At 44.9% G+C, this 21,468-nt stretch overlaps 2 protein-coding genes across 3 annotated transcripts; both read right to left on the bottom strand.

Annotated features, from left to right (window-relative positions):
- Window positions 1–2,821: 2,821 nt before the first annotated feature.
- Window positions 2,822–4,332, bottom strand: LOC117899060 (205 kDa microtubule-associated protein-like). The gene is made up of 2 exons (XM_034808826.1): window positions 4,328–4,332; window positions 2,822–3,917 (listed from the first exon to the last, which is right to left on the bottom strand). Exons 1-2 carry the CDS (start codon window positions 4,330–4,332, stop codon window positions 2,822–2,824), a joined length of 1,101 nt encoding a protein of 366 aa, XP_034664717.1.
- Window positions 4,196–21,220, bottom strand: LOC117899327 (205 kDa microtubule-associated protein-like). Of its 2 annotated transcripts, XM_034809262.1 has the most exons (3): window positions 19,017–21,220; window positions 18,813–18,968; window positions 4,196–4,836 (listed from the first exon to the last, which is right to left on the bottom strand). In XM_034809262.1, the coding sequence occupies exons 1-3, from the start codon at window positions 20,616–20,618 to the stop codon at window positions 4,339–4,341; spliced, it is 2,256 nt and encodes a 751-aa protein (XP_034665153.1). In that variant the 5' UTR covers window positions 20,619–21,220; the 3' UTR covers window positions 4,196–4,338. The 2 variants fall into 2 exon arrangements, with proteins under 2 accessions (XP_034665153.1, XP_034665152.1); XM_034809261.1 differs by having other exon boundaries at window positions 18,813–21,220.
- Between the last annotated feature and the right edge of the window lie 248 nt (window positions 21,221–21,468).

Here is a 21,468-nt window from a genome sequence, read left to right as displayed (position 1 = left end):
GGGCCGTCCACTCGTAAGTCTCGTCTTTGTTCATGTCTTCTTGGCCACAATGCAAATGAGCAGAGGCGGTGGGGGCCCCCAGGCCCAGGGGTCAGTTGCATTACTGAAGTGAGGGCTTGGCTAGGTCGGTCACTGGCCATAATGATGCATCTTTGGAGGATTCCGAGGTGGGTGTGTCCTGTGACTCAAGGACTATGAATGAATGGTAAATAATTATTAAATATTAGCTGTTTTTTTTTTTGTATATTTAACATTTATTAGTAATAAATTTTCTGTATTTTCTGTAATATTTTGTTGATGTCAGTTTTGGTTTGTTCTGCTTTGTCACTACACACAAATATGTTCTTGTTGACTGATATATGTACGGTATAGATAGATGTATATCGGTATATGGAGTATTTATTTATGTTTTTCTGGGTTTCTTGTATACTTCCTTTTGTTGTATATGTTACTTGATAAATTATATGTATTAGTTTTCTGTTCTCATTTAGTTTGTTTAGCTGTTTAGTTTTAGTATCTCTGCTGCCTTTCGCTTTAAATATATTTTTGTATTTAATTATATTTTGTTTAGAGTTCTTCCATGCATGTATAATATATGTGTAAATATATGTTTATAAAAAAAGGAAATGTTCCCTGGTCCGAGGGCCAAGGCCTAAATGCAACGGAAATTAAATTCCAGCCAGCAAGATGAGCAGCGGGGCCCCAGATTCGCACCGTTCCGAGCCCCACGGGCAGTATTGGTTATGAATCACTTAATCAGTCTCACTTCGAACTAGACGATAATGGTTGCTGGGTTGTTGGGTCTGAGTGGTCTTTTGGGGGCTGGGCACGTCTGGCTAATTCAAGCACAACTAATTGCAGCCGTGAAGGTCTTTGACTGGGGCTGGATATCAGGGCTGCACGGGGGCAAAGTCTCCTATGTCTCAATGCTGCTTTCGACTCTTAACTCTTTCAATACGTATAATAATTATCATAATTTAGCTTATGCTTTAGTTAGCAAATTACTAGTAATAAGGCAAATGAAAGTGAAGGGCACTGGGGGCGGGGCTGGGCAAACCAAATAGCGCAAAATCAACCAACTCTCTCTCTCTTTATCTATCTCTAAACAACTACGAATACGAGTTTGGTTAGATCGATAGATACGCACACATGGGGTTTATCTAATGCTTATGTAATTGTATATTTGATTTATGTATATATTATAGAGGCAAAACACATTCAACTCTAGCAACTTAATATCTAAGAAACTGATCCATTTCCCTTGGGAGTTACTCGGCATGGGGCGAGGGGTATTTACTTTCACAAAAGCAGGCAAAATTGGTTTTCTCAATACAATAAATTCGAGTCGTTGACGCTTTGGTATCTCTCATTCCACATACATCATCTATATATGTATCATATAAAGAATAAACTAAAAAAGAAATGTAAAAAAATAAAACAAATCAAAAGTTGTAATTTTTCCTTTTTAAGTATTTTTTTTGTTCGTTTTTGTTTAATTTTTAATTGGTAATATCGTTTTAAACATATAGTATATATGTATAGAGAGAGTGTCTGTGTGTGTGTGTGTTTATGTGCTTTTAAAGTGGGGAGTACTGGTGCTTTAGAGTTACATTAAATGTTCGTTCTGCTAATTGTTTGCTGATGTTTCAATTTAACAAATTAAAAAATAATAATACAACTCAGCCACTTTCTTGGTAGCAATGCAAACAAAAACTGCTTTTAAAATATGTTAAAACAGAAAACTTTTGCAGATTTTTTTCTTTTCTTTAAATACACTGGGTTAAGATTTGTTTCTTGCACATCCAGAAAGAACATTCAAATTGATGCTCTAATTGTTTTTTTTTTTGTTTTTTTTGGGAGTGGTTTAAGTAAACTTGGAGGAACGTATACAAAACATTTTGAAATCAATTAAATTTATGTGCTTGGAGGACACGTAAAACACATAAATTATTGGATTCTTTTAGTAATATTATAAGTTATTTTCTCTTATCGTTTTTTTTTTAATGGTTAGCAGTCTAACATTTCAGCTGCGCAAATTTTGTTTGCTTCTCTTTCTTGTTCGATTAGTTTGGATTGTATTTATTTTTGTTTTATTTATGGTTTTTTTCTCCTATTAACTTGTTAGAACGCCGACTAATAGCTACAGTTATGCTTGGATTTTCATTCTTTTTTTCTTGTTCTTCCTACACGACATTTTTTCATAGTTTTATGTGATTTTTTTCCCCGTTTTTGACAATGTTTAATCATTTTTTTGTGGGTTTTTGTTTCTTCCGTAATTGGGTTTTCTTTTCGCTTTTAAAATGTTGAAAAAGATGACAATTATTTGTGTGGTTTTTAGCGATGCGCTTGGGTGCCGTTCGGAGCAATACAAAAATTTCGCTTAGCACATGAGCAAAATATAAAAATAACAGAGCGTGTGAGGAACAATTACTAAAAAAACTTAAATAAATGAGCGAGAAAAAACAGAGCACACCATATAATCATTTGCCACAGTAGTGTAAATAGTATAAAAAAACCTTCACAAAATAGCACAAAACTTTACTTTCGCTCTGGGTTTTTCGTTTTAATAACATACATTTAATATATATAAATATCTATAAAGAAATCGAAATCGTAGTCGATACACATAAATAGATCGGATCGATTGGAGCATCGGCCTCGGGCCAATTTCGGTTTTCTCGATTTTTCTCTGTCTCTCTCAAAGTTTTTGCCGTTTCTTCTTCTCGTTTCTGCTTTTCCGCTCGCACAAAATACTTTCGCTTAATATGTTTATAATATTAGTAAAGTAGTTCTCGTTTTCTCTCCCATTGCCACTGCTCCCCTAGAAATCCAGCAGGGAGACCTCAGCGGGCGGAGCTGCAGCTGCAACCGGTGCCTGCTCCTGATGCTGGGACACTGGGAACGCCTCTGGTACGACCTCTGGCTCGTGCAATCCGTTGCCATTCTGGGTAATTGGCTGCTGCTGCTGCTCCTCTCCATTGGTGGCTGGAGCCGGCTCAGCCGGTACTGGCTTCCTGATCGGGGCCCCAGGGTTTACACCCTTCATCGGGGTGGGCACCTTGCGCGCCTTTATAGCGGCCGGAGAGGCTTTGGAAGCGGCTGCAGTTTCTTTGGCTTTCGGTTTCAGCGGTGTGGTGGTGGCGCTTCCGGTTGACTTCAGGGGCGATGCCCTGAGCGTGTTGTTGCTGGGCTTCAACGGCGAGGACTTGCGCTGGGCTGCAGTCGTGGTCGAGCTCGAGGCCAACAGGGAGCGTCGCGTGGTGGTGGTGGTGCTGCTGCTGCTGGTGGTGCCGCTGGCAGTCGAGTGCGTGAACTTGGGTGCCGGGCGTGCTGTGAAAGTCTTGGTGGTCGATGTGGTAGTAGTTGTGGTGCCGCCCGTGCTGCCATTGCCCGCTGTGGCTGACTTGACGCGAGTGGTGGTGGTGGTGGTAGCAGCGCTGCTCCTGCCCAGTCCATTGGTCGTCGGCTTTGTGGGACTACGAGCAGCGCTCAGCGAGGATGCACTCGTTGTGGAAGTAGCACCGGCCGTCTTGCGGGCTGTGCTGGCGACAGTTGTTGGGGCGGCGCTGCGAGGCGACGGCACCTTCGGCTTGGGTGCAGCCACAGTAGTAGCAGGCGCCGCACGTGCCTTGGCCAGGCCAGCGCTGCTGGCACCAGTTCCATTGGTCGTGGCCGGCTTGCGTGCCGCCAGACCAGCGGCGGGAGCGCTGCGTGCGGCTGTCGTTGTGCTGGTCGTTGTCTTGGTCAGGGTGCTGCTCAGGGGCTTGCGGGTGGCCGGAGCTGTCGCTGGACGTGCACTGGCTGTAGTGGTCCTGGGTGCCGGCTTGGCAGCAGCACCAGCAGCAGCTCCCACCGAGCTGGTCAGCGGCTTGCGGGCAGTTGTCGCCGGCTTGGTAGCTGTCGATGCTGTTGTGGGCCTGGCGGCCACTGGTGCCGTGCGAGGGCGTGCGGCAGCCGTCTTGGGTGCTGCTGCTGCTGCTGTTGTGGAGCTGCTCGTTGTGGTCTTCTTGATAGCAGCTGGAGCTGCTGGCTTGGGCTTGGCAGCGGCCGCAGTTGTTCCAGATTTGGCAGCCGGCTTCTTGGCATCAGTGGGACTTGGTTTCCCCTTGGCCTTGGCTGCGGCAACAGCTGTGCCGGCGACAGCAGCTGCAGCGGCAGCAACCACAGCAACAGCAGCGACCACGGGCTCGGGCTGAGTCTCAGGCAGCGTTTCGGCAGTGGGAAGAGGCTCCTCTGCGACGGGCTCGCTGGCAGCCACAGGGATAGGCTCCTCCACAGCCACTGGCTTATCGAGGTCCAGGTCAAATGCATAAGACACGGTTTTTACTGCATCGGCAACTACTTCAGAGACGGGCAGCTCGGGCTCTGGAAGGGCTGGTGTCTCCACAGCTGGTTCCGAGTAGAGCAGCATCGATGGCTCCTTAATCTCCACCTCCAGGGTAGCTGGCTCTGGGTTCGCATTGCTCTCGAAGCCATTGAAAAAGGGTGCAGCAGCCTCAACCTCAGCTGGAGCCGGAGCAGCAGCAGCAGCAGCAAAGTCGGTGAACGCGCTGACGGGGTGGCAGCCTCAGCCTCTGGCTCAGGGCTAATCTTGTACTCCTCCTCGATTTGTTCCTCCTGCAATTGCAACTCGTTGAAGTTTTCCTGTATTTCCGGTTGCTCAATAGACGGCTGCTGCTCTTGGGCCACGATGACTTCCTCGGCCAAGTGTGCGGGCGTGAATGGCGCAGCAAATGGATTGATTCCCGGTGACGGGGCAAAGTCCTCCTCCTCTTCCTCCTGAGCGCTTTGAGCCTCATAGCCGGAAGCTGCATTGAAGGCAGCGTACTCCTCCACCTGCGAGGAAAAGGAAAACAAATACAAGTGGGTAGAAAAGATTATTAAGTGACGTGGAAGAGATTCGAGCGCGGGTATTGGGGGAATTGGAAATGCAAGCACCACACCCTGAAGATGACTAAACCGAAATACAATTATCAACAACATCATCATCATCGCCGAAAGACAACAAAAAGAAGCAGCATTTGGGAAGTGTCTGGCTGTCTCTCCAATCCCCCGAGCAGACTGGAAATCCCCCGTCTTTACTTTGCTGTTAAATCGATAAATGCAATGAGCCATCGCCCATTGGAAGACATCTTCGTTGCCGTCTCCGTTTGGGTGTTGGGGGCACACAGAAAATGGTGGCAAGCACTTTTCCCTCTGTGCGTTACTTATGGTATTATTGCTCATGCCTCGTAAAAATATCTGGCAGATGCAGCAGCCAAAGTATTTTGTGCTTCATGTTTTTGGAGGCTGTTCGGGGGATGGGGGAGAGTAAAATAAATCACACCACGAAGACAGACAGACAAATTTCCAGCTAAATAAATAGGGGAAAAAGAATGAATATCATCTGTGTGTATGTATGCCTGCCCTACATATATAAATGTAAGTGGATGGAACATATTTTTATAACCGCAAGAGCCTAAAGCGACCGCACCCCAAAGCAGGAATATTAGTAGTTTTTTTAGGTGGCATTTTTTGACGAAAAGAAATCAACTAAAGTGCCTTTTAATGCTGGGTGCATGTTTTATTGAACAATCTTGCGTGACATGAATTTTGCACCCATCCATATCCTGGGTAACTGTAAAAGTAATCTCGAAATGTGTTAGAAACTATTCGCAGAAAGTTGGCAGTCCCCTTTCAGACCAAGGAGAGCGGCCAATGCACTCACCCTCGCGAGAGTAACGTAACTGTAAATTTCGGAGTAAACTATAGGGAGTGTCTGCTGCCTGTCCTCCCCCTGGCACTCAGATGTCTGCCAGGGTCCAGGGTTACAGGGTTGACACGCAGACACATTACTAATGCATACAAATTATGATAATGATGACATCAGCCAGAGAGAACTTGTGAAAGTGAGAAAGCAGCCACAAGAGCAGCAACAGCAGCACAAGTAAGCAACAGGAACAGCCCCCGCGAGAAAGGGGAGACAGATAGCGACAATGTCATGACAGTTGCTGGACAGCATTCTGGCCCACTATAAGCATTACCAAGGCACAGAGCAAAACCAGCGATGACATGGCCAGGGCATATGTACATACACAAAAGAAAACTAAAGATAGAGAAAGAAAAGGAGAAAAAAAGTCGGATGACAGGAATCGTGTCAGTGACTTAGTAGTGTGACTCGGCGTTAGTTTTGGCGCAGGGGAAAATGTAGCGTTAACATTTTTTCCGGCATTTTTCTTCTATGGCACGCAAATAGCGAGCCACACCGCACCACATCGACCCACACCGCGGCACATCGCAGCACATAGCACCACAGAGAGCAGAGCCATCTGAAACTCTAAAATGTCATTGACCAGTAAATGCCACCAGCCAGGGCCCCGTTCGTTTTGCCAGGTGCCCGGGCTGCCAGGTTTCCCAGTTCCCAGTTCGGTTGCCCTCTCCGCTGCCTGTATTCCGTTGCCGCCGCCAGTTCGGTTGCCCACTTTTAGCCCACTCGCGCAATTGCTGGCTGGTTGGACTTTCTTTTGTAGCCCAACTCTCCTCTCCACTGCTTTACTCTGCTTGGACTGTTGCTCAAGCGTAATGGGGTTAAAAGTGAGCTGAAGCGAATAAGTCCAAAAAAAGAAGCATGAAAGACAAACCCCAGCTTAGTCAGAGCTCTCTCGAGACTTAGTTCCTTGCTCCATGACTCATCGCCGGCTGGGGCAGGGCAAACAAACATTGGCTAATCAATCATGACTAGAAATGATGTAATAATACGCATTTTAAAATAACTTTGCAAGCCATTTCCCTCTCCCTTTCAACTTTCTTTCGCTGCTGTGCTGTGTGCATTTTAATCGCCGCGATAATTGCTTGGTATTTTATCAGTGTGGAAGTTGATACAAGTTGGCAGCGCTCTCTGGTCGAGATTGCCGGCCGGCCCGTCCACCCAGTGTGTTAATTGAGTGTTTTGCTTTTTATTTTTGCACAAATAATCTATTTGGCCAACATATACTTTTGCACACAAATGTGTACAGTGGGCACACACAATATATAACAATTTGCACACTATATTTGTGGTCCACACAATCGGGTCATGAATGAGATTTCACTGTGCGTTAGTGTACCGCAAAAATTTAACTGACTCTCTCTACCTCTCGCTCTCTCTCTGTCTATTTACAAATCAGTTTGGCACTTGAAGAAGCCGGCAACAAAAATACATTCATACATATACAGAAACACCTTTGGGGGCGAATCTTTTGATACCCTGCTTTTCTTTGACAGCTATGCCCGTATATGTATGATATCCGATTAAAGACAAATTTGGCTAAGCTATGTACGGTTGATGCTTATCAAGAATACATGTACATATGTTTGTATATAAGCTCTAAGAGTTCTTCCCTGTACAAAATATATTCAGTCAAAATCAGAATACTCTCTCTGAACGAGTATAACAATGGACCTCTCACACACTCATTGATTTGCTTAACAAGGCGTCAACGGTCGCCGTCACCGGCTCTGCCGCTCTTGGTTGGGTGGGTGGTTGTGTTGGTGTGTGTTTGTTTGTGTCTTTTGCCGCTTGCCAAAACCCAACAATGAACGCAACGATGACATCAACAATTTCTAGTTGCTGCGGCGGCTCTCATGTGAATTTTGGCTTTGGATAATTTAAAAAAGTGCGCAGCAAATGAAGAAATTGCACGAAAGTTGACGTCAACTTGTGTGATTCAGAGAGAGAGAGAGAGAGTGTTTTAAGGAAGGAGTAGAGTAGAAGGGGATAGGTCAGATGAGTGAGAGTGCGACTGGGAGGCAGGTAAAAGAGAGCACGAAAAATAATTAAACACAAAAATCAAGTTCAACAGATGGCGTTGTATTGTATGTATGTACATACATATGTATGTATGCAGATTTGAAAGAGCAGAAGGAGAAGGGGGAGAATGATCGTATAAGCAGGAGAGGAGCTGACTGTACGGTTGTTGTTGTACATATGAGCAAATGGCCTGACTACAATTTTATACAGAGAATCGCACACAAACATACAATACAAGACAATTTATAGAGTCGCAAATTTGTGCGCAAATACAACAAATCACTTGGTATTGAGTCGTCCATGTCTTTGCCGATTTTCCTCCCCGTCCCTTCACTCCCCCTGCTACTGTTGCGCTGCTGCTATGCGACATTCGACATTCAATGCGACGGCCGATCCAACTTTGCCGTTTGCTGCCACACATGGCTCGATAGACAGCCAAAAGTGGGCACACTCAGAAGGGGGGGGAGGAGGTGAAAATGAGAGGAAAGACAGACACACAGACACACACACACTCTCTAAGGTGGAAAGAGTCGAGCCGCAATAGACCACAGTGGCCATTAGGTTTGTACAAAAATGGAATGCAATTGACAGTCGCTGCGCAGGGTCTCTATCGGTCCAAACTGTCAACCGTTTTTGGACATGCACACACGCACACACACTCATTCACTAACCACAACCACAAATATGCACAAAATAATTATAATAATCAACAACAATAAAATAGCTAAATGTTCCACTGTCTTGCGCCGTTCCCAATTTATACGCACAATTCGCATTCGCCGCCTGTCTGATGATCCATGATGTTTTATGGAGACTTTTGATGATCTGAGCAGGGCATGCGGGGTAGAACAGAGGCACACACGCACTCTCATAAACGCAGTAGGAGAGAAAGAGAGGAACAACTTTCCAAATATAATGCCAAATAAAGCGAAAAAGTCTCCTTCTCTTTGCATTTTTATTTGACTGTGCATGTATTCCCTTGTGTATGGCTGTGTGTACGTGCGTAATGAAGTGTGGCTGCTGTTGGGGCTGGCTGCGCGGCTATGTAATTTCTATTTTTAAATAAGCGAAAAAAAAATGTTGACAAATCAAAAGGAAAAGGAGGAGAACATCAACAGTTCGGTCAGCAGCGACTCACCGATGACCTGTAAGCTGTGACGCATCCACATATTGCCAAATCTTCTCAATTGGTTTTTTTTCTCTTTTGCTAGAGAGAGGGACATGCCCAATATGCCTCGCTCGATGCCCTGTACCGCAGTTTGTATGCAAACTGCGTTCACTCTCTCGCTCTTCTCTCTTCATTTTGCCCTCCCTCTCTTTCTCTATCTATCCTGCATGGTTAACTGTGCCGCGGCAATTATGATGAGCAATAAATGTTGAAACTGTGAGGCAAGCCGACAACAGGCAGGCAGGCAGGCAACATGCAGTATGCCACATGCAACCGGAGAGGAACACGCAACATGCAGTCAGGTTGGGCGCATGAGCATATATTCTATTGTTTCTACCTCTTTTTTATCTTTCTTTCTTCTATTTTTTTTTTGGTAAATGCAGCCTCGGCTGCTGCACATCATTAATCTCCCAATGGTGATTAATGGAAAATGTTATATTTTCATCATTCTTACACACAGAGTTACCGCTGCCGCTGCAGTTGCGCTGAGGCATGAAGCAAATCCACCTTTTGTGCATTTTAATTAAGTTTTTTTTCTACCATTATTTGTGTACCCTGGCATAGGGTATTGTAATTCTCAACTAAAGTTTGCAACGCAGAGGAAAGTGTTTATTTGCTGATAAGAGCTGTGTGTATGGAAAGTCACAGGGTATTTGGAGTCTCCAATTTCTTATTCCACTCTTGCTTCCCCTCCTTCTTCTCTCCTACTGCATCGCATTCATATCGAAGCGGAAATGACTTAGGTCAGGAAAGTGCAGTGCGACAGTTTCTCTTTATGTATTTTTCTCTCTGTTGTGACTCTCTGCTGTTCTGCTTTGCTTCTGCTGTTTCAGTTCACGGTTCATTCTGGACCCCGTAATCAAATCGGTTTCGGCTTAGTCAGCCACTCGCTCGAAAAATGTCAATGAGTCGACGGCCTTGTAGGGCGTGGTCCCCCGCCGGTGGAGTGCTTCTGTCCATCATTCTCTAAATATAATTTCGACAATTAACGATACACCGACTCAACGCCAACTCATCCAAGCCTCGGGGGCCCAGCCCCAGCCGCTCGGACTCAATGAATTATGGCGCTATGGCATAAATAATAATAAAAAAAATTAATAAACTACAATAAAGCAAAAAACATAAAAAAGAGAACTAGATACAGCGCAAATTGTGTAGGAAAACCGGCAAGCGACGACCATGGCAACATTTTCGCAAGCCAGACGAAAAAAAAGAGGCAAAAGATCTCAAGAAAAGAAATAAAGCAGGGCACAAACTGGCAAGAGTTGGACACAGACACAGATACGGATACGTAGAGAGGGGGAACGGCAAGACAGCAACCAACGAAAATTTGCGAAACCACGTTGCCACATAATAATGAGGTTTAACCAACATGCTGATGGTGATGATGATGATGAAGAGGTCGGGTCTAGCTGGAGCTGTCTGAAGTGTCTTGTGGCAAGCGAAAAAGAAACAAAAACGAATCATATCCAAAAGAATAGAAAGTTAATTATGTTTTATAATTTTTGCTGTACTTTGGAGAGTTCCCAAGTTCCAAAAGAAAAGCCCAACGCGATGCCGCCAAGAGGAGGATTATGATGATGATGATGATGTTGGGGCATGGGGCATGTTCTCCTCCTCTGCGGTTGTTTGGGATCTGCCGCTGCTCTGTTGCCGATGGCATTTTTGCTCGGTTTTGACATGGGAGGAAAATTTTGTGAAAGGCTTGTCCAAAATAAATATGAGAAAATCTTCCAATTTTTGTTTCCCCATTTTGTTTGTAATTTGTTTAGGAAACCACAAAACTAAAAAAAATGTTCATGCAGAAATTTATTAGATGGAACTTTTCTTTTTTTCTCCTTTGGATTTATGCAGAAAGTTTCGAGACTAGACATTGGATTAGACGGGGAAAAAATGTGGAAGAAATATGTACACAGACACAAGATAATGTAAACTTTGAAGAAGCAAAAAGTTTCATTCACTAGAAACAGAACATAAAGTTTAGGGCAGAAACTAGAGATTATTTAGAGGTTTCTTTACAATTCCGCAGTGGATCAAAAGCGAAGCTTCTCGTCTGGGAAACATTTCTACACTTATAAAGCCAATCCCCTCCACGTTTTGATGTATCTTTTGTATCCATCAGAAAATATCCAAGTGCATTTTATTATTTCAATTAATTTTCTGTGATGTTCGATGATAAATCTGGTTCTCCCTCCAAATGGAATGGGATTCGGTATGGGAATGAGAATGGTATTGGTAATGGGTTCTTGACCAAGTGAAAGGCTGTGGGATTGGTCAGATTGGTTTGCCCCAGAGCCAGTGCACACTCCCCTCTATAAATCCATCTGGTAATGTGATAAAGATGCACAGCAAAAGATACAGCTACATTTGCCAGTACGAAACAAAGAGGAGGAAAGAAAAACGACAAGAAAATGCAATGTGGAAAAGCGCCGGACATGAAACAGATTTAACTGCGGCTATTTCTTGTTGTTACTTTTTTTTTTTTCATTTTTGGTTCTTTTGTGAAAGTATTCAACGGATAGACTCGGCCAAGAATGAACCGAAAAGATACAATTACAAATGGGAAAGAAAAGAAATAAAGAAAGAAACCACATTGCATTCATCCGATAGATACATTAGAATGGAGCCGCCGCCGCCGCAGCAGCAGCCATGAAATTGACTGGCTTTGTTGGCCAACAGTTGGACCTCCATAAACCGAAAACGCTCCACCACCAACCAACCAACCAACCAGCCAACCAATCAAGACGGTCTGCAGAGGTGGAGGGAGTGCGGGAATCTGGCAAATTCATAATAGTGCAAAATATGAGATACAACAAAAAAAAAGAGCATGAAACATGGGGCCAAAAGAAATTGTTAATAGCACAAATGGTAATAAAACACCTGGCCAAGTTTGCCTGGCCAGCACGAACATTGGTTGTTTGGCAATTGGCAGCAGCAGCAGCTAAGAGCCAAGCGCTCTTCTGCCATAGATACTTGGTCGTACTTCTGCCACTTTTTATTTTATGAGTTCTTTAGCATTGGGGGGCCCCCGAAGCTCTAGACAAAGGCAAGGCGAGGCAGTAAAAAGCCTTGTGGCTAATGGCCAATGCCTTGGCTTTGGCTTCACACTCTCCCCAGGCCAGTCACATGGCGAACAAGACAGGGGGGAAGTGCAATCATCTCTGGACAATTTGAAAGTTGGAGCTCCACTAAACTATCCATAGAAGCAGTCAGAGACTCTCCCTCCCATCCATTTCCAGACCGTTCCGTTCCTTTCCGTTCTGTTCTGTCAATTTCTATAGATAGATGTTGGCGATGGCCCCCCAAAGCAAATGGAAGTCTTTTCTGTTATTAAATTTGACGTTTGTTTTGTGTCTTTGGCTCTGCTTTTTCTGTCTCTGCTTTTGTTTTTTTCTTTTTATGATTAATTAAAGTAAATTGACCTGCAGGTTGAGACGTACATGGACCGGTCCTACCTTTTCCTCCATTCTTGGAATTTATTTGCACAATTTTCTTTTATGACAAACACGATCATGACTCCAGGGCTACAACTTCACATTTACTTTTATTTATGATCCATTTATCCACATATTTCCCCGCTCTCCCTGCACGACTTGTGTGGCATTAGAAATGGAATCCAGGCAGATAACGCGAACTATAAATAGAAGTTTGCCTTTCCTTCACGCGTTGGCCATAATCATAAGAAGTTATTATCAAGGAATGTTTATGGGATTTGAAGTGTGATTAATTGCGGGCCAAGTGTTCAGCGATAAAAATGAGTGCCTGCACAGCGGCAAAGGGAAAGGAATCAAAGCGATATCTAAACATAGTTAGCAGATGACCAAATATTTTATTGTTAAATATTAAGAAACTCTCTGAAAAAGCGGGAACAGCAGGGGGAAACCATTACTGTTAAGCTACTCTGTTAAAGGGAGAGAGAGAGCGCTGCTAAGCTACTCTGTTAAAGAGAGAGACACAGCTAAAGCAGATGGGTACAATAATAGTTTGTATTAAATAAAACAATTCCCATTAAAAATAATGAAAAAAAAAATAATAATATCAGATATTGTGTCCTCTAGTTTTTTATGCATGATCTAATAATAGAGCAGCGGTGGGATCTTTCCCCTCTAAGCATTCCTAAAACATAAATAAAAAACAACTTATGATAGATCCTAGCCATATCTAAATCAAGCAAATGAATGTCTTAAAACCACATTTGATCTTTAAGATCTCTCTGTTAGCTGCCTTTCCATGGTTTCAGGTTTTTTTTATAGCACTAAATGTGACAAAATTATTTTAATTTCCAACTAAATTTAACCAGTTTAATGGCTGCTGTCCAGACTCGGTTCCCAGGTTTACTATCGCCTTGCTCCCTCTCTCTTTTTTCGTGTCCGCTCCATCAAGCTGTTATTGTCACCGAGAGAAACTGTTATGTCTTGTTAGACATGCATTAAATCACCATTCGAGAGCGGATGGGCAGCACTTAGAAGACAAATAGGTTCAGTTTAAGGCGGGCAACACAGCTTCGGCATGAAAACATCAATCTTGTGGATAGTTTGGCTCACCGAAAAGATACAGGGGAGGAAGATAGATGACTGCAGTGAGTGGATCGTTGGATGGCCTCCTTCTGGAATGTCTTTCAATTAACAGCACACACACTCTTTCCTTTTTTGTTGCTTTTTGCAACTGGATGGATGACACACCCCACTGGATCCCAATCCCAGCCCACTGCTTCTGCCCCGAAGCGATTAAATTCTATTTTTGTTCCGAGGGGAGACCTCTGGAGTTGGGGCAGCTGCAGCAGCACCAGTATCATCCTTGCCAGCATCCCATCCATCCATCCGTCCATCCATCCATCGCTGCAGGGGCCAAAAAAAAAAACCAGGAAAAGATCCGAACAGAACAGAACAGAAACATGCACCCAGCGACATTTTGTCTCCCGTTTTGAATAATGATTTTTTCGTGTAAGTATTCCGCAGCTCCCCCTGCCTCCCCGCTTCACCCATGAGCTCTCTGGTGGGGTGTATGAAAAGCTATTGAACTTGGCACTTGGCAGAGGATTTTTGCATTTTTATAAATACACTGACCAGAGGAGGAAGGGGCAGCAGCAGCAGTACCAGCAACAGCAGGAAGCACTGGCACTCAGTTCTATCTTAAAAGATGCAGCCAGCGAAAGTGCAGGGCGCTCATAAGTGTCGCCTCTCTCCATAGTCTGACAAAAGTACAGATATATGCATGTACAAACGGTTACATATGTGTGTGCATATAAAAGATATATGTGCAAGGGGAAAATGTAAATTTAGATAGCGGCAAAAAGGCCGCATGCGATACTGTATCTGCCAGATACAAGCAAAGGCTTTGGCTCGGGTCTGATGCTGATGATGCTGCTTCAAGCATTTTCTTTTGAACTCGAAATGTAAAATGCTGCAATTAATCGTCAAGTCGTCTCCGTCTGCCTGAGTTGGCCTGGGCCAACTCGGTCTCGGTCTGTGTCTGAGGATTGGCAGCGTCGTCAAGTGCTCCTTCAGCCGTGTTGTGTGCCTGCTTTTTGGCAATCAACTCCACACAGTCAACCCACACAGCAGTGGCAGTGGCAGTCGCACCAGCAGCACAAGCAGCAGCAATCATATTGCAGCACGAGATTTCTTGTCTTGTCTTGGTCTTGCAATTGTTCTGCTTTTTGGCTTTTTGGGGCCTTCTCTTTGCAAAAAAGAAACGAGTTTCGCACAGATACAGATACCACACCAACCATCGCAGACATGTGGAGTTTGTACATATGTACATACATACATACACACATATGTACATCTGTATGTACATTATTTACTCTTTCTCTCGCTCTTACTGGCTGTCACTTAAGCGTTTGTCGTTTTTCTTTTGGGCGTCTGTCGATGCTGGCCCATAGGTGGTGGGCAGCAATGGAGTCGTCTATCTATCTGTATCTCTAAGCACTTGTCCTGTGTGGGCAGACAAGGTTGGGTTCCCCGTTCCGTTCCACCAGAGAGGAGGCATCGCGCTCCTTCTTTGCGTAGGTTTCAAAACTAAGAGACAGAAAAAAATCAGACCAACCACCGTCAAGCGTCAGTCAATTGCAAATCGCATTCCCATAGTCATGGAGTGGCGCCCAGCACTAGCCACAATGCATGAGTGTGTCTCAGCGTGTCTGTGTGAACTAAATTACTGCAAACGAAAAAAACTATAGACCGAAAGAGAGTGTAGAAAGAAGCGAGAGCTGCAATTTTAATTGAGTTAATAATCTTAATGGATTTTTCGAATTTAATTGTAGCCCAAGCTCTGGGGCTGCCCTGGACTGCCATGCCGAAAAGCGTTTTGTAAGCCTCTCTCGGCCATAAATTGCTGTTAGTCCTCTTAGAGTGGAGAGCCCCTTAACCAGCCACGTGCTGCTGGGGTCAGGCTTTAAACTGCGCAAAAATACAAATTGCACACAACTCAAATATTAGTGGTATTCCCGCATGTGCATACGATGTGATCTGCGTACATTTGTGGAGGGTGTTCTTTTATTAAGAATGGTTTTAAAATCCAACCAAAAGCAGCGCGAGGAGTACCTCCAATATAAAAAGCCCTCCCCTTGCTACATTTTTAGACATTTTTATATAAATTTACTTTTGGAGGGTCACCGCACACAAACACAATATATTTTGTTGCTCTGTTTTAAATTACGAGTGCGCTCAATTACAGTCAGAAATAATAATAATAACACTGTGTGGTGGGCTGACCAGACCTGACCAGACCAGTTGTCATTCAAAGTTTCAGTCTAACACACAATGATAATGCAAATGCAAATATATGTAAATTGTATAAATTTTAATTGAACCTAAAGCCGAAAAAAGTTTCTGTTCCAGAGCCAAATGTCATGCGAATTGTGTGAACTGCAACGACGACGACGACGATCAGCAGCAGAAGCAAAGCTGTGGGGAAAGTTTCTCCTCAAACAATACAAATTGTATTTTGTAATTTGTAATTGTAATTCTATTCGTCTGTAATTGTTTTTTTTTCTCTCCTATTGTGGGAATCGTAGACACGGACGATAGACAACGGGGTGGGTAGACCTTTTTTCAAGCTGAGTCATAAGCCAGACGCGTGAACAATTTTGCGCATTTATCAGTTTGTTTGTCTTATTTTTAAGTGCATCCTCTCTCCCGCTCGCTCTTTTTCTCTATAGAGGTGTTCGTATTCCGTATATGTACTATATGTTTTGTCATCTGATTATGGGCTGGCGCCTTACTTAAGCTTTGGCTTTATAAATAGATTTGCGTGATTGGAGGAACAGCAGGAGAACAAAGTGCAATGAATGTTGATTTAGATGTGCCGCAGATGCTTGTAGGCTGGTGTTCCAGTAATATCTAACAAACGTCTCTTACAGCAGCCCGAAAGCGGTTTGAATTTTTCTGGATTCTCTGTCACTGTAATCGTACCAATCATTATTCTTATTAAATAATTAAAATATTTTGTATGGCTTAGCTTAAAATTATGTAAATATATTCTTCATAATGTTAACACAAAATCTAAAAGAAGCCCACACCCATCTAATGTTAGATTAACACGAATGCCCCTTGGCTGTTAACAACAGAGAGCACCTCTTGCTGCCAATTAACAGACAATCATCATGTTATCTGGCAATAAATCAATCAAAGAACCCATTCACAAAACAACTTAATGACCAATGGGCCACACACACATAGAAAGACACTTGAAAACTTTGTAGGGTCTCATTTTTCGTTGATAAAAATGCCCCAGCGGCTAAATGGCTGCTGGTTTTTGCTTTGTTTACAAGATTTTGGTGACAAGCTGTCTGTTACGCTAATGTTGTTGTTATATGTGATTGTCGATAAATAAACAGTTATAATTGGCATGCGACACGAAACGGAACGAAGGAAGGAGAAAGATGAGACGTGGCGTGCGCCAAAGTAGAGTTATAATAAACAAAATTGGCAGAGGGCTGACGAAGGGTGCGAAGTTGTGCAGAAATACCCTATAGGGAAGACTGGGAGACAGGGAAGCAGAAGAGTTGGCGTGCTGCAAAGCAGAATGATAATAAATAACAAAAGAGACAAACGACACAAATCAGTTTGATAAATATAGTAATATGCAAACAATGAAAAGCATGCAGAAGGAACATAAGAAGTATGGAAGAAGGAGGGGGGCGAAAAACCATGCATAGGGACGCCGCCGCTTTCTTCAATCGTTTTGTTTGCAGGCGTAAGCTACACCCAAAGCAAAACTCCCACAGGAAGTGGCCGATAGCAGCAACAGCAAAAGCAACAACAACAACAATGCCCAAAGCAAGACAAAGAAGAAAACACACATAAAACAAAAAAAAAAGAGAATCATAAAAATTGTATACCTACACATGCAAGCGAAAACCGTATATGACCCAATTAAGTGAACCCAAAGCTCGTCTCTTTCTCACTCCAGTTCTCTCTGTCTCTCTCTCTCCCTCTCACTGTCTAGCTCTATCTCTGTCCGATTGTCTGTGTGCAGCTGTTTTTAGTGTTGTTGTAATTATGAAAGCGTGCATGTGTCTGTGTGTGCATTGGAGCTGGAATTTGCAACGAAGCGAAAAGGTTGCCAACTCTTGCAGCAGTTGGCAACGCCATTTACTGTTACGGTTTGTTGTTGTTGCTGCTGCTGGTCATGCAGATTTCAGCCAGCTGAGAGCAAAGAGCAGAGAGAGCAAGCAGAGCACCGAAAGAGAGAGAGCGAGAGAGCCACAGTGGAGTGCAGTAGAGTACATACAAGAATGCATTGACCAAAATATTCCAATTGGAACGGAAATCCAATCGGAGACAGCAAATCACAACAAAAGAGAGACAGCAAAAAGGTAGCAGCCCCAAAAAATGGTGACAACAATATTTAAGTGCTTATTCGAGCCGGGTCAACAGCTTTAAGTGCTACACAAAACAAAGGCAATAAAGAGAGGATTATGCCAAAAGGCAAATGGCCAACAACCCCCTTGGGGCCACCCTTTAATTATTTCAAATCCGAATTTAAAGTATTAAAACACACATTCACACACACACTCGTGCGCACACTAAGACAAAGGGAAAACCCCACCCAAGAGCACGGCTCTAACCTTAACACCACCAAATATGTACTCATGCCAGCGAGGGAGAGGGGAAAAAACACTTGCGTGTCCTGTTGAGTGTAAAAATTGAGTGGCAGTCGAGACCTGGACCCGACCCAGCGGCACGACTGCAACCACTACACTACTGAGAGAGCAGGAGAGCGAGTCAAGGAGAATGAGAACCAGAACGAGGGCGAGGACATGACCGAGGCAAAGGCAGCGCCGGAAGTATTGCATGTGAGAGAGAGAAGGAGACGTTGTACGACGCGTGAGCGAGTTAACGGAACACACCCCAGGCCCTGCCCAGGCACAGGCTCATAGAAGTGCAATAACACAGTAAACGCACAATAAATGGAACCTTCCCTACATGTTATTGTGGGGGTGTGTCTTTGCCTAAATAAATTTAGTTTTAAACAAACATTTGATAGAATCCCTTTTCCAATTCTTACTTTGTCCCCCCACCAGTCTGCGGCTGTTTCACTGTACAACTAGACAAAGAACGAACAGAGGTAGTGAGAGTGCAAAAGGAGAGCAAGGAGGGGTCACGGCACATGCACTGCCAGGAACTGTGTGGAGAGACAAAGGAGTATACCAACAATTTTAATGATTTCTCTTTTAGGCAGGCCAGGTGAGGGCGCAAGGACAAGAGAAACGGAACGGAAACAAGACAGGAAAAATTAACACACATACTGCTCCACACACACTCACACACGCACACAGGGTTGAGAAAACAAATGACGAGCGAGTGCATAACGATGACTTTTGGCACTTTTAATGAGTCATCCTGTATGGCCAGGTGCTTGGACGCTTACCTGTGGGGGAGCTCCGGCGTCGACAACGGGCTCAAACAATAGAGTCTCCTGCTCGAATGTCTCCTTGGTGTCCTCAACGAGATGCTTCTCCTCGGTGGAGGAGAGCGGCGACGGTGTAATGTCCACAATATCGGCTTGCTGCGGCTCCAGCTCCAGCTTGGCCACGGGCGCATTTTCCTCAGGGCTGAATATCGGGGCATTGGCGTCCAGCTTGGACTCGGGTGCAATTTCCTCAGGGCTGAACAATGGGGCACTGGTGTCCAGCAAGAGGCTCTGGTCGTTGACATTCTGGGCAAAGGGATCGGAAGAGTCGGCGGGCAGCTGCTCAACATCCTCCTCTTGGTGCTGCTGCTGCTGCTGATGGGCATCGCTGGAAGTGTGCTCCAGATAGAATGAGGCCTGCATTGGGTCCTCAGGAGCAGAACCAAACAACTGCTGCTGATGCTGGGCCTGAATCTGGTCCTGGTCGTCGTTGGCCTGGTACTGCAGCTCCTCCGTGGAGGGTGACTGCGAGACATGTTCCTTCTCCTCAACATTGAGCAGCTCCTTCTCGGCGAAATCCTCGCTGGACTGAGTTGGCAGCGGCTGCACCGAGTTGAGTATGTCCTCGATGGATGCATTGTGCTCGCCATAGATAGACTGCTTCATGATGTCGTCATTGCTGGCGCTGATGTGGTCCATGGGCAGGTCCAAGTCGACGCTGGTCTCTGGGCCGTGATCGAGAACATCTTCGAGCACCGGGGCACCGCCCAAGATAATGCCAGAGCCGGCGCCATTCAAGAGCTGCTGCTCCAGGTTGCCCTCAGAGAAGACATCGTTGTCCTGCTCCAGCTCATGTGGGCGCTTGTCCGCTTCAATGTCGAACTCAATCTCGTCGGGCACGGCAATGGCGTCCATGTTGTCTCTGGCCGAGCCCTTGCGGGGACTCTCCGCTACCATATCATCAAGGGGACCACCGATCAGCTGGCGTGCATTCAGGCCAAGGATAGGCTCACCCTCCTCCCTGGGCAATGGTGATGATGGCTGGGAGCCAAAGTTAGGCACAAATGCAACGGCATTGGGATTGAGCTGCGAGTGAGATTCTTCGGTGTCGACAACAGGATCGTTGTTCTCCTTGTTGTCAAAGGCTTCGAGCAGGTCGTGTGTCTGCTCCTCCTGCTGCTGGCCACCCACAACCTCATGATCGAGGGGCGTGGGATTGTTCTCGCTGAGGCTGCTGGTGCCATATGTGGTGGCCACCGAGCTGGCCTCATCCTCGTCCTCCTGCTGATGGAGTAGCTCCTGCTGCTGCTGCTGCTGCAGAAGATCTTGCTGTGGCTCCAGCAGCAGCTGCTGCTGATCCTGCCGCTCCAAGCCGGCCACCTCACCGGTCGACGTTGTGGTGTTTGAGTTTGTCGAGAAGTCACCATCGTTCTTGATCACTTCCACGTCTTCGTCTTCATAGGCCAGGCTAAAGCCAGCGGCAGCTCCACCGCCATTGCCCAGCCCGTTGCCGATCAGCAGCTCTGCCTCGTGGTGGCCAAAGCCATTGCCGTTGCCATTTCCTGCCACGTTAGCGCCGAAATCCTCCTCCTCGCCGAAGCTGCCAAGATGCTGCTGCTGCTGCTTTTCGCTCTGCTGCACTTCATGTCTGTACTTCCACTCCTCATCGTCTTCGTGCTCACCCGACTTGACGGAGGCAGCAGCGATGTTGGGCACCAGCTCGCCGGCAACATCGGCAGCATTGCCGGCACCGCCAGCAATTTGCTGCATATTATCCGCAAAGCGGTTCAAATAGTCAAACTGAGCGTTGTCCTCGTGTTCCATTTTGCTGTATCTCTGTATTTCTCTCTCTGGGGGATATCTGTGTTCGCTCTTTCAGCAATAAACAATTTCTTTTGGCTCTTGGGCTTGCCAAAAAAAATTATAATAATGATTCAGCTTGCTCTCGTGATTCACACGCCACTGCGTTTTATTTCTCTTCTCGCTTCTTTTTCAGACGTTTATTTCTTGCTTTGCTTTTTTTGCTTCTTGCAAATTCTCCTTTTGCCCTCTCACATACACGCCGCACCACACAAACACACACACAGAGAGAGCGGCGAACTGGAGGGAGGGAGAAGCGAACAGCACAGAACAGCCGCCGAGTCACGAACAATTTTTCGCTTCTTTCGTTTTCGCTGCTTCTTCACTCGTCCTTCTTCTCTTCCCTTCTTTGCACACTTTTGAGAAAATGTCAAAACGGATTAATAACGCACACGCTTGCACACTCAACTTTGAACAAACACCTTAACGTTTGGTTTGGCCTTCTCTATCTTCTACACAATTCGCAAATTAGATTTTCTTATGCTTTTCAGTTACTTTTGAATTGTTCGCCTTAAGCCACCGACGCGCGCAGCAACCGCTCAGTAGAAAAATTTTGGGTGATTTGCAGTGTGACGGAGGAATAGATGGAATAAAACGACAGGGCCCTCAAAAATATACCAAAATGTAACTTTTTATTTTAAAAATATACCGCAAATGTACAGTATTCTTAAATCAGATTCCTCGATTTTGAAGTTCTATTTAATATTACTAGCTTGCAAAGACTTTCAACACTGAAACAATAATTTAATCCGTTTGAAGAATCAATTTGGCTTATTATAAATACTCATTTTATTGGATTGCATACCTTATGACC

Source organism: Drosophila subobscura, chromosome O, assembly GCF_008121235.1.
Source record: "Drosophila subobscura isolate 14011-0131.10 chromosome O, UCBerk_Dsub_1.0, whole genome shotgun sequence".
In the NCBI taxonomy this organism is placed as follows: Eukaryota; Metazoa; Arthropoda; class Insecta; order Diptera; family Drosophilidae; genus Drosophila; species Drosophila subobscura.
Note: the sequence above shows the minus strand (reverse complement) of the source record. Positions and strands in the feature narration are given on the sequence as shown.